This window comes from Rhinatrema bivittatum, chromosome 9, assembly GCF_901001135.1.
Source record: "Rhinatrema bivittatum chromosome 9, aRhiBiv1.1, whole genome shotgun sequence".
Lineage (NCBI taxonomy): Eukaryota > Metazoa > Chordata > Amphibia > Gymnophiona > Rhinatrematidae > Rhinatrema > Rhinatrema bivittatum.
Window position 1 is genome coordinate 120,219,990 of NC_042623.1, and position 12,980 is coordinate 120,232,969.

The 12,980-nt window shown below is 43.6% G+C and overlaps 1 protein-coding gene across 3 annotated transcripts in view; it reads left to right on the forward strand.

The window, feature by feature from the left end:
* The first annotated feature begins 7,702 nt into the window (after positions 1-7,702).
* MON2 (MON2 homolog, regulator of endosome-to-Golgi trafficking) overlaps positions 7,703-12,980 on the forward strand; it is a 409,599-nt gene continuing 404,321 nt past the window's right edge. Inside the window, exon 1 of one of the 3 annotated variants that reach the window (XM_029615039.1) lies at positions 7,703-8,045. In XM_029615039.1, the coding sequence (XP_029470899.1) occupies positions 7,938-8,045 (108 nt within the window). In that variant the 5' untranslated portion in view covers positions 7,703-7,937. The remainder of the gene's footprint in view (positions 8,046-12,980) is intronic. The other 2 variants (XM_029615038.1, XM_029615037.1) reach the window with 2 other exon arrangements.

The window sequence follows — 12,980 nt, forward strand, 5'->3', positions numbered from 1 at the left end:
ACACAATTACACTATGGAATTTGTTGCCGGAGGATGTGGTCAAGGCATCTAGAATAGCTGAGTTTAAAAGACTTTTGGAAAAGTTCCTGAATGAAAAGTCCATGAACAAGTATTAGCCAGACAGACTTGGGAAAAGCCATTGCTTATCCCTGGGAATGGGCAATCAGCTGAGGAAAATCTCAGCTCAGATTCCCTGAAACCCATAGCACAAACAGGCACTACCAAAGCCAGACAAAAGAAGTTAAAATCTGTACCTGTAGGTGGGTAAGCAGTGAAGCACTGCTTCATAATCTGGCATGCCTTTTGTTCTCCTGCCCTTGTGTCAGGTTACCACAGTCTCTAAACCAGTTCCTGAGAGACAAATTTCATATTCTAATAGCAGGAGGATTACCTCTCAACAATACCCAGCACACATTGGAAATCCCAGCTAATACAACGTGACCACTATGCCTCCAAAATCCATGACTTTCAATTCAACCCAAGAGCCCTGTTCTCCCTTATCTCGAACCTCACCAAGACATCCCCAACGACTTCACCATGCGAGGACCCTAAAACCAAATGCAACCTACTCGCCCATTATTTCCACAATAAGATTGCCACCATTGCATCCCGCTTTCCTCCTACGCCCCCACCGACCAATTCTACCCCTAAAGTACTTGACTTCAAAATGGACCCATTCGAAAACACCTCCCCCTCTGAAATCGCTACTATACTTAAGAAGATGCGCCCCTCCACCCACCCCTATGATTTGATCCCTTCTAAAATGCTCTTGACCATTAATGACAGCATTTCCCAACCGCTAGCAGATATTATCAACACCTCCATTTCCACTGGAGATGTTCCTACACAGCTCAAACTAGCCATAGTCAAACCCATTCTCAAGAAACCGAAACTGGATCCCTCCAACTTGTCCAACTACCGCCCTATCTCCAAACTTCCATTTGTCGCTAAAATCCTTGAAAAAACCGTCAACACCCAACTCTCAAACTACTTAGACCAACACCAAATACTCTACCCATCACAACACAGCTTTAGAAAGCGCTTCAGCACTGAAACGCTTCTTCTCTCCCTCACAGACGCTGTCATCAAAGGCTTTGACAAAGGTCACACATTCATCCTAGCCTTGTTAGACATCTCAGCAGCCTTCGATACTATCAACCACTCTATTCTACTCGACAGGCTAGCTGACATAGGCATTGCTGGGACTCCACTTCACTGGTTCAAATCTTACATTAGTGATAGACACTTCAAGGTAAAAATTGAAAACCATGAATCCGAACCAATCAACATCACAAGGGGCGTACCTCAAGGCTCCTCACTATCATCCACCCTCTTTAACATATACCTCCTCCCCCTTTGCCAGCTTCTCTCAAATCTCAGTCTCCCACACTTTGTCTACGCAGACGATGTACAGGTCCTAATACCCATAACTGATTCCATCTCCAGTGCCCTAAAAAGATGGGACAATGCCCTCACATCCATCAACCAGCTCCTTACCCAACTCAACCTAGCCCTAAACCCTAATAAAACTGAACTCATGATCATCTCACCTCAAGCCATCAACTCCTTACCTACTCTTTCAGCCAACTCACCCCTCCCCACTTTCTCCCAAACCGTAAGAGACCTAGGTGTCACACTTGACCCCCAATTCAACCTTCAGAAATTTATCACCTCCACCATCAAAGACTGTTACTACAAACTACACACCCTCAAAAAACTCAAACCCATCCTGCATTTCAACGACTTTAGAACTGCCCTACAAGCCCTTATACTATCCAAAATAGATTACTCAAACGCTTTACTCCTAGGTCTCCCGAAGAACAGCCTTGCCCCCCTTCAGCTACTCCAAAATGCAGCTGCACGCATATTAACTGGCTCCCGTAAAAACGAACACATAACACCAGTTCTTAAACAACTTCACTGGCTTCCCATCACCGCCAGAATTCAATTTAAAACTCTCACCCTCATATATAAAGCCATCTACCATCCTGACATGCTCTGGTTATCAGACAGCTTGCACACCCATCTCTCTTCCAGACCTACCAGAACACCCTACACAGCAAACATTCACACTCCATCGCCCAAACATTTTCACCTCACCACCACCAAACAACGTGCATTATCCCTAGTTGGACCTTCCCTATGGAACTCCATTCCCACCCACCTACGCCTTGAGACCTGCTCCAAAAAATTCAGACAAAATCTCAAGACCTGGCTCTTTACTCGAGCATACACATGAACCCCCCAACCTCCCACCCATCTCCCCTACCAATCTCCCCTCACCCATCTCCCCCCACCAAGCACACCACCGATCCCTCCCCTCCCCTCGCCCCCCAAGCATTCTACCTCTCTCCCCACTTCCCAACTCCCTTCCTTAATTATTTTTGTAAATAATTCACCTGTATATGTTTTCATTGCGTGTACCAAGCCATTTTATTTCGCTTTTCAATTTGTACAGTATTACCCTTGTTTTCCCCCCTCTTCCCCTCTACCCAGTTCACCTATCAGTTTCATTGTAAAGCCCAGTTGGCCACTTTATGTTACATGGAAACCGATGTGATGTTTACCTAACGAATTATAAATAAATAAATAAATAATACAGCTATACTTTGCCAGGATAATTTTAAAATCTTACCCATTTTCCCTTTTCTTACCAATCTTCCCTTTTCACATACGCTAGCTTTAAAACATGACCCCCTTGGGTTGCATCATTATCTCACCAACAGTACCGAGTTACAGTCGGTTGGAAAAACTGTATATCTGATAAAGATTAAGAAGTGGTTGCAGAATAAAAGGTTAGTCTTCAATGTTAGAAAAACAGAAATTGTGCTTCTGGTTGGAAGCTCCAGAGGAGTTCCCTTCCCATCTCTCTTTCGACAGACAAAATATCCCAATTCAACTTAGAACACGCAATTTGGGAGTTATCATGAACTCTTTCCTTTCTATGCAGCCTCATATTGACAAGCTTGTATAGCTATTTAACTACAATCTTCAGCTTTTATGCCCCCTAAAGCCTCTTCTTAGTCCTGATGACTTTCGTACTATTATACAATCCTTTGTCTTGTCATCACTGGACTACTGCAATGTCTTATTCTTAGGCCTCCCCAGTTCTCATCTATGGGTATTTCAGCTCATACAGAACTGAGCGGCTCGCCTTTTTACTGGAACTTAAGTGCATGACCATATTTTTCCAGTACCGGCTTTCCATCAGTTGGTGAGTAAAGTTTAAAATGCTGTTGTGGGTTTTTAAGGCCTTGCATGGTCATGCCCCTCCATGCTTGGCTGCAGCGATTCGGAAGTACCAACCAACATGTTGCCTCTGATCCTCCTCACAACATTTACTGGAGATTCTACCTCTGAGTGAGGTTCGATTGATTGAGTCTAGGAATTGTATGTTTATCACAGCAACCCCTAGTGTATGGAACATGCTCCCCGAGGAGCTGAGGACCGAGAGTGATATGCTCCACTTCAGGAAGGATCTTAAAACTCTTTCTATTACTTTGGCCTTTCCTAAAGTTTCGTTCAAGTTTTTGGCCTTTATCTTGATTAACTGGGTTCCTTATTATCTGCATAATGCAGGATGTATTTAGAGTGCAAGTAAGCAAGAAATTTTATGTTGTCAGTGAAATGTGTTTTGATATTATGTATTGTTTTGTATAATCCGCTGAGAATAGTGGATTGGCAGAAAATAAATTGTTGAAATAAAAAATAAATACCAGCCTTCTCTGGATCTCTCCTAAGGTGAACTAGGCTCAGAAACTAACTCCAGTTTTGCTACACATAACCCACTCCAGATTGCTGTTCCCACCACAGCTGCAGTTCTGCCTTCAGGGATGTGCCTCTGTTCAGTCATTTTGCACTGTGAAAATCCCTTTAACATCTTCTGCAAATTCTATGTTATCTTCCCAGCTGAATGAAATGGTAAACCGCTCTGAAGTTCTGCCAGTCTCAACTATGCCTCAGCTTCAGGAGTCCACTCTATCCACTCCACTCCAGGAGAGATCTAGTTCAGCAGCTCCTCTTAAGAGGGACTCCACTCCTGCTGATCCACTCCAGATGGGGCAGTCTATTCCAGCCAACCCACCAGGAGGAATTTGGCCCAGCCAATCCACTCCAGGAAGAATTTGGCCCAGCCATTCCAGCCAACCCATTCCAGTCAATCTGCTCCAGGAAGAGTCTGGCCCAGCCATTCCAGCCACCTAGCACCATAGAGATGCTGTGCCAGCCACCCAGTGCCAGAAAGACTCCATGTCAGTTGCTAAGTGCCAGAGAGATGCTGTGCCAACTGCTCAGTGCCTGAGAGATGCCTTGCCAACTTTCCAGCACCTGAGAGACTCTGGCTCCACTACTCAGCACCAGAGAAACTCTGGCCAAGCTACTCAGTGCCAGAGAAATGCTGGCCCAGATACCCAGTGCCAGAGAGACACTGGCTCAGTTGCCTGGTGCCAGAGTAACTGTGAGCCAATAGTCCAGCTTCAGAGAGACTCTGAGCTAGCAGTCCAACCTCGGAGAGGCTCTAAACCAGCAGTCCAAATTTTGAGAGACTCTGAACCAGCCGTTCAGTCTCGGAGAGACTCTGAACCTGCCATCCATTCTTGGAGAGACACTGAACTAACGGACCAGTTTCAGAGGGACGCCAGCACAGCCACCCACTGACAGAGAGATTTTGGCCCGGCACCTCAGCACTCAAGAGTCATTAATTCATTTTGTCAGCACCAGAGACAATGCCAGAGAAACCTTGATCCAGCCTGTCAATGCCAATAAAGCTTTGTGCCAACACTTCAGCCCCAGAGAGTCTCTGAGTCAGCACTTCAGCACCCAAAAGACTCTGATTTTGCACTTCAAGCCCAGACAAACCTCAGCCTAGTAATTCAGCTCTGGAGAGACTCTACTCCAGTACCTATTGACCACAGTCTCCATAGCAAATGGGACCAAGGAGGAGGTGGTCTTAAAGGGGAAGGGTTTACTGTTATGGTTTCATTTGGTTCTCAGTGAGCCCAGTCCCAGCTGTACAAATCACCACTTTCCTGATCACTTGATGCCTCAGTTCCAGCCCTACTTAACCCAGCCTGTCCAGTCCCTCAGTGCCTCTTCATTGAGTCAACTTGGCTCCTTGACCCGGCCACCTCATTCTTGCTATTTTACCTTGCCTTGTGGCCTACCCAGGCCTCCTGCCTTGTTTTGGGCTCTTCCAGGTCTGTCCTTGCTCTGTGGCCTCCCAGGCCTACCATCCATGCTTGATGCCCTCTTGGGCTTTCCTGCCTTACCATACAAACTGGTTAAAAGACAGGAAACAGAGAGCAGGATTAAATGGACAATTTTCTCAGTGGAGAGGGGTGGGTAGTGTTTGCCTCAGGGATCTGTACTGGGACCCTTACTTTTCAATAACTGATCTGGAAAGGAATACGACGAGTGAGGTAATCAAATTTGCAGATGATGCAAAATTATTCAGAGTAGTTAAATCACAAGTGGATTGTGATAAATTGCAGGAGGACCTTGTGAGACTAGAAAATTGGGCATCCAAATGGCAGATGAAATTTAATGTGGATAAGTGCAAGGTGATGTATGTAGGGAAAAATAACCCATGCTATAGTTACACAATGTTAGGTTCCATATTAGGAGCTACACCCAGGAAAGAGATCTAAGCATCATAATGGATAATACTTTGAAATTGTCGGCTCAATGTGCTGTGGCAGTCAAAAAAGCAAACAGAATGTTAGGAATTATTAGGAAGGGAATGGTGAATAAAACAGAAAATGTCATAATGCCTCTGTATCGCTCCATGGTGAGACTGCACCTTGAATACTGTGTACAATTCTGGTTGCTGCATCTCAAAAAAGATATAGTTGCGATGGAGAAGATACAGAGAAGGGCGACCAAAATGATAAAAGGGATGGAACAGCTCCCCTATGAGGAAAGACTAAAGAGGTTAGGACTGTTCAGCTTGGAGAAAAGACAGCTGAGGGGGGATATGATAGAGGTGTTTAAAATCATGAGAGGTCTAGAACGGGTAAATGTGAATTGGTTATTTACTCTTTCGGATAATAGAAGGACTAGGGGGCACTCCATGAAATTAACATGTAGCACATTTAAAATTAATTGGAGAAAGTTATTTTTCACTCAACACAAAATTAAACTCTGGAATTTGTTGGCAGGGGATGTGATTAGTTCAGTAAGTGCTGCTGGGTTTAAAAAAGGTATGGATAATATATTGGAAGAAAAGTCCATACCTGCTATTGATCAAGTTGACTTTGAAAATAGCCACTGCTATTACTAGCGTCAGTAGCATGGGATAGACTTAGTTTTTGGGTACTTGCCAGGTACTTATAGCCTGGATTGGCCACTGTTGGAAACAGCATGCTGGGCTTAATAGACCCTTGGTCTGACCCAGTATGGCATATTCTTATGCTCTGTTGAGCTTAACTGTTTATTGTTGCTTGTTCTGTCTTGTGCTGCCCAGTCTGGTCCCTTGTCTGTTTCCCAGCCCTTGCCCTTGTCCTCCAGCCCCTAGCCTGTGCTTCATGTCCAGCCTGCCCTGCCTTGGTTCCAGTCCTAGTGTGTTGCCAACCCTAGCTTGGACCCTACTTCAAGCCAGTATCTCCAACTCTGTTTATATCCATCTCCTGTCTTGTTACCATGATGTTCTGCAGAAGATATCCTCAGCCCCATCACCCAAGGGCTCAACCTGTGGGGAAGGGTGTTAGGCAGAAATCAGTTCCAGTCCTATCCTGCAGCCCTGTACTGCTTCTGTGGGGGTGCTCCCTGATTCCAGCTTGCCAGTCTGTGACAGGCAGGGGCTGCACTGAATGGATCCTGTCTGGGTGCAGGAAACTATAAACCAGGCCTATTGTGGCTTTTGGAGTTGACCAGTTTGATCTATGGAATAGCAGTTTGAATTTCTCTAAGACAGTGGTTACCAAACCTGTCCAGAGGACCTCCAGCCATTTGGGTTTTCAGGATATCCATAATGAATATGCATGAGATAAAATTGCATGCCACTGCTTACTCAGGCATATTCATTCTGGATATCCTGAAAACCTGACTGCCTGGGGACCCCCAGGGCAGGTTTGGGAACCTCTGCAAGAAACATCAGTACTAGAACAATGTTTCCCAACCCTCTCCTGCAGGCATACCTAGCCTGTCTGGTTTTCAAGATTGCCACAATGAATATGCATGAGGTAAATTTTGTGTGCACTGAGTCTCCAATCTGTGCACATCTATCTCATACATATTCTTTACAGATATCCTGACAAGCAGACTGGTTACCTGTGCCACCAAGAGAGGATTGTAAAACACTATATTAGAAGACCATAAATCATGGTTTCCCAAACCGGTTTTGATAACTCCATAGCCAGTAGGATCTTAACGATATCCTCAATGAATATGCATGCATTCGTTCTACGTGTCCTAAAAACTAGATTGGTTGGGGAGGGGGGTTCACTAGGGACAGCTTTGGAAAGCCTTTTGATAGGTGTAATCGGGTAATAACCACGTATGGCTCAGCCTGGCCTTGGCGCCATGAAGCTAGCTATTGGCATGATTCTTTTAAAAAAAGCTTTTAGTCGACCTCTAACCCCCTGGTTACATGCGCCGATTTCTCCTTCTCCAATAACAGCTAAGCTATATCCTGACATCCTTGCGTAAGGAGGGCAAAGCCCCGCCTCCCCCGAACTGTGAGCGATTGTCCCGAGACACGTAGCGCCCGCGCCCTTTGCTTGTGTTTACGGAAGTGGCCCGTGACGTGTCAGTGTGCGCGCGCGCGCCCGCCCGCCCTGGGCTTTGTGGGAACTGGGCTGCTGCAGGCAGAGTTGAGGAATCGCCGCCGTCACTGGGAAATGTCAGCGGCCTGAGCGCGACCCGCAGTGGCAGGCCAGCCGAGGCCCCGTCCGTACTGTTCTCTGAACTCGAGCCGCCGTGCCTCGCTGGCGCAGGCGAAGATGTGCACGAGCAGTCCGGAGGCAGTGAAGAAACTGCTGGAGAATATGCAGAGCGACTTGCGCGCCCTCTCGCTGGAGTGCAGGAAGAAGTTCCCCCCGGTAAAGGAGGTGAGTGCGGCTACGCCACTGACACTTGTGCGCGGAGGGGAGAGACGCAGGGGCCTGCAGCTTGGGTCTCGCTCTCGGTACCATCCCTGCCTCTGCTTACTCATTGATAGGCTGTAGTTAGAGGGCCGAGATGACGGACCTGGGACTTGAAATGCTATCTCTCCTTATGCAGTTGATAAGTGCCAAGCGCTTAAAGTACCTTTGGCTTGGAAAAGTCAACTGAAAAGTTTATTTATCGCCTTATATCAGTGTAGATAGTTGTAGTTTAAAATATTTAGGAACTTGAGCATCAGTCTTAGTATTTAGGTCCCCAGAATCGGTGAATGAGGAGGAAAATATATTCCAAACATCTGAAATCTAATAACTACTACTACTACTACTACTACTACTTACAACTTCAGTAGTGTTACTGGACTACGCTGTGCAATAGAGATACATAAAATAGATCAGTCTCTGCTCCATGGAGTTTACAATTTAGTTTAGAGGCAAGTCATCATTTCTAATAATGATGTAAGTGTTAAAGTAAAAACATGTTTAATGTAAGAGGGTTAAGATTAGGAAGAGACAGGGTCACTGGATTTAAAAGTTATCTCAAGAGATGGGTCTACAAACAGTAGTTGAATGTGGCCAGAGATGGAGCAAGTCAGGAAGAGTGTTCAAGACACACAGCACCACAAGACAGAAAGTATGGAGTCTGTAGTTAGCAGTGCAGGAGGAGGGCATAGATAGAAGTTTCTGCAATGAATGGAGGTCTGTCTGACATGGAATCATTCTGGTTTTCTTTTGAAGCAACACAGAAAAGTGCACGTGCATATATAAAACATGTGCTGATTCAGTCCATGTCTGTTAGCATAAGTTTGAAACTTGTGAGCGGTAGCGTTAGTTGTGAAGGCTTCAGGATTAGTTAAAGCTACTGACTATTTGTGCATCATTTGGAAACTTTCATAATTTAGTTACATTAAAAAATATAAATAGGTGAGTGAATGAAAGATTTACTTTTTGATACTTCTATTGAAGTTAAGGGATACAGACCTTCAAATACCTGAAAGGATTAAATGAGATGCAAAAATCAAATCTTTTCCGATTATAATGGAAGCTTTAAAACTAGAGGTCAAGATACTCGGAAACAATGTCAGGAAATATTTCTTCACAGAAAGGGTGGTGGATGTTATATGTTATGCCCTCCTGGAAGAGGTGGTGAAGATGAGAATGGTAATGGAATTCAAAAGGGCATGGGACAAACACAGAGGATCCCTGCTGGTTAAAGAATGGGAACGAACACATGGGGTAACTTTACTGTTACACTCACAGGCCGATGCAATACCATGCACTGTGGCCAGAGTATGACTCTACATGCAATTGGATGTGCATCCATAATCTCTGATGCAAAATGGGGATTAGTATATCCAAAATACATGTCCAGTCAAGCACATAGCTAATAGCACTCATCACGTGTAAAGTACATGTAGACGAGGCTATAAGCTAATCCCCGCAATGCAAAGAATTTCCTTTGCGGCCAATGTTCCCTTGCAACACAGAAAATTTTACACCAGCCCAGGGCTGGTGTAAAGGTCTGCCACGCTCAAGGGCTTATTGTAAAAAAACAAAATAACCCAAAATTCCCTCTTTCTGTAATCCCTCCTATTAGAATCTTTGCAATAATAAATAGGAGGGACCTCAGAAAGCAGAATCATGTAAAAAAAAATAAATTGCTAAAAAAAAAAAAATTCTGGGCACCCAATATACATTCACAATATATATGGTCCAGGCGGTGTATATTTTGCCGATAGGAGAAAATATGAGCTTCTATTTCCTAACCCGCACTGACAATCACCTTTCCTGTGCGCCCGATGCTGAGGAGGCACTAGGGACATACAGTTTCTCCTAGTGCCTCCTTTTTATCGCGGCTGCTAATTTTAATATTAAATTGGGTGCCTGGGAGAGGTGGACTGACGCGTTAGAGAGGGCGCTCAGTCATGAGCACCTGTTTTACGCGCACCGATATTACATCGGCCTGCTAAAGTTTACATTTCTGCTTGGGGGTGATGCGTACGGAGTGGCAGTTAGTGCTGTCCTTAACAGAAAGCTTGAGGACAGCTTGCGTGGAGTGGCATTCACTACTACCCTTAACAGAAGACTTGGGGGTAGCTTGCATGGAGTGGCAGTTGTTACTACCCTAACAAAAAAAACAAAACACTTGCTGAGCAGATTAGATGGACTATTTTGGTCTTTATCTGCCATCATCACTATGTTAAGATAATCGAATTATGAATGTTTACGAAAGATTCAGTAACTTGTCGATTAGCACTCCTGCATACAATTTCAAACTTGTGCTAATTTAACCCTTTTATGTATCTGCTATTGGCTAAGAAAGGATATTTTGATAGGGGAGGTTTGGATCTTTGGTAGTAAGTAAAATTTAATATTTTCTGTTATCAACATACCTGTGCAAATATGTACTGCTGGGTGCAATGGGAGCATCCAGGGCATATGCTGTACTGTGAGGGTGATGTGGGTTTCTTTGTAGCATCAACACAGCAGTCTCTCCTTAGGTTCTTTCCTATTGGAATAAATCTAATTTCACAGCGGTGGTAAAAAAAATAAAATCCAATAACAAAGACCACAGCTGATAAATATTTATACAGTCGACTGGGATAATGAGACCATTAACTTATCTTTTAAAAGTTACTATTTGCCATTGCAAGGGAGAATCCATTTAAACCTATAACCACCATTGCCCGACACGCATCCTGTTTCCTTTCTCTTCCTGCTTTCGGAAAGCACTTAGGTGATTTAGTTTGTCTGGTTTGGGAGACAGTTTTCCACCTTTGGTGCCTCTGAGGAAGAAAACCGAAACACAATGCGTGTTGGGCAATGGTGGTTATAGGTTGAAATGGGCTCTCCCTTGGAATGGCAAAAAGCAGCTTGTAAACCTGTTTGGTTCTATTAGACCAATCTATTAGACCAATCATAAGACCAATGATTAAATCTTTGAGCTCTTTCTAATGCTTAAGTCTGCTTTAAAGGGCATCTTACCCCTTCCAACTACCTTTTAAGTGAATGTATAAAGCTCTTTTCATATCATGGTCTCATTAATCCCATTTTAGATTTATGGCATTCCTGCTCTTTCTTTAAAGATATAGTTGTAAGTTTGTTTCTTTCCATTGAAAATTTAGTATGGTCGGGGGGGGGGGGGGGTATCTGCAGTAATTTGCTTGTCTGTTTATTCGTGATCACCAATAAATTCTGGTCCTGTGACTGAGTTGTAGGAAACTATTTTTTTCTCTTGGCTCAGTTTTTATACACAAGTTGTATTGTAATTTGCAACAAATAATAAAGCTTTACATGTAATCATGCTGTTTCAATACAAACGTTTTTATGTTTACAGTGCCTTGTCTTCACATTCTTGTTCATTTTTCACATTCTGCTGTCCACAAAATGCATTAAAGCAGGAATTTTCACTGATCTACCTAACATACTGTATGCTATCATCATGAAAGATCAATTATATAAATATTCCAAAAATAAAGAATAGGAAAACCAAATTTGATTGCATGTCTTCACACCCCCCCCCCTTTTTTTTTTTTTTTAAATAGAAAACCCTTATTAGTTCTGGTTCAAACAGTTGCCTTAAGAAGGCCATAATAAGTTAAATAGATCCTACCTGTGTCCAGTTGCTATAGTAGAGCTGATTTGAATACTTCTGAATGAAGAGTCAAACTTTCTTTTGTATGAAATGAATTTGAAGCAAAAGTAAAAACCTGTTGAACAAAAAGCTGCCAAGAGAAATCTGGGATAATGTTATTCAAAGGTTGGGGAAAGGATGTGAGAAAATTTCAATGTGATTGAATATCCTTTGAGGCACTGTTAGGTCTATTATTGTAAAGAGGGGAATAGTTTGGTACCACCAAACTCCATTACCTGCTATTAGTTAAGTTGACTTAGATAATAACCACCACTATTACTAGCAACAGTAACATGGGATAGATTTAGTTTTTGGGTACTTGCCAGGTTCTTATGGCCTGGATTGGCCACTGTTGGAAACAGGATGCTGGGCTTGATGGACCCTTGGTCTGACCCAGTATGGCATGTTCTTAAGACACTGCTGTGATTAGATCCCTTCAAAGTTAGTCATGGGTTAAGGAAACTGCTGTGGATGGTCTCTGTGAGGCCTAATATTACTTTAAAAGAGCAACAGAGGTCTCTGGATGGAACTGTGGAAATGTTGATTGTTCAACAATTTCAAGGTTATGCCACAAACATAGTTCATATGGAACAGTGGTAAGAAGGATGCCGCTACTAAAGAAAAGCCATATGATGTGCTACATAGCTTTTTCAAAGAGATATTTAGGGCAGTGTTTCTCAGCCTTTTCAAGCCCAAGGCACACCTACATTAACAAAACATGTTGTGTGGCACAGCAGCCTTAGCAGGGCAGTCAATATAGACAAGGAGGGGGCTGATCAAAAGAAGAACCAGGAAAGCATTGAAAGCTTCCAAAGTTTAAAACAAAAGGAAGAGAGAGAGAGAGCAGAGACACACACATGAACTCATAACATTGGTTTAGGCCCTTCTACATACAAGTATAGATGGAAAAAGTTGGTGTGATGTTGACAGCTGGCTTGGTTAGTTACCTTGGTTGCTGCTTGTGGCCACTGCTGTTGCTCCAAACATTCAGAATGAGTCACATCCAGTGCTCAGTGCACACACTCCCCATTTTATTAAAGCATGGGGATAGGATATAGAGGATGGAAGGACTCCAACGAGAAAGTTCAGGATGGACAAGATGAGGAGGTATTGTGTGCACTGCATGTTGAACAAAGCATAATCTGGCTGTCCATACCCTGCATGCTGTCCAGGAAGAATACTTATTTATTTTATTTATTTAAAATCTTTTCTATACCGTCGTTTAGTAGTGCACCATCACAACGGTTTAC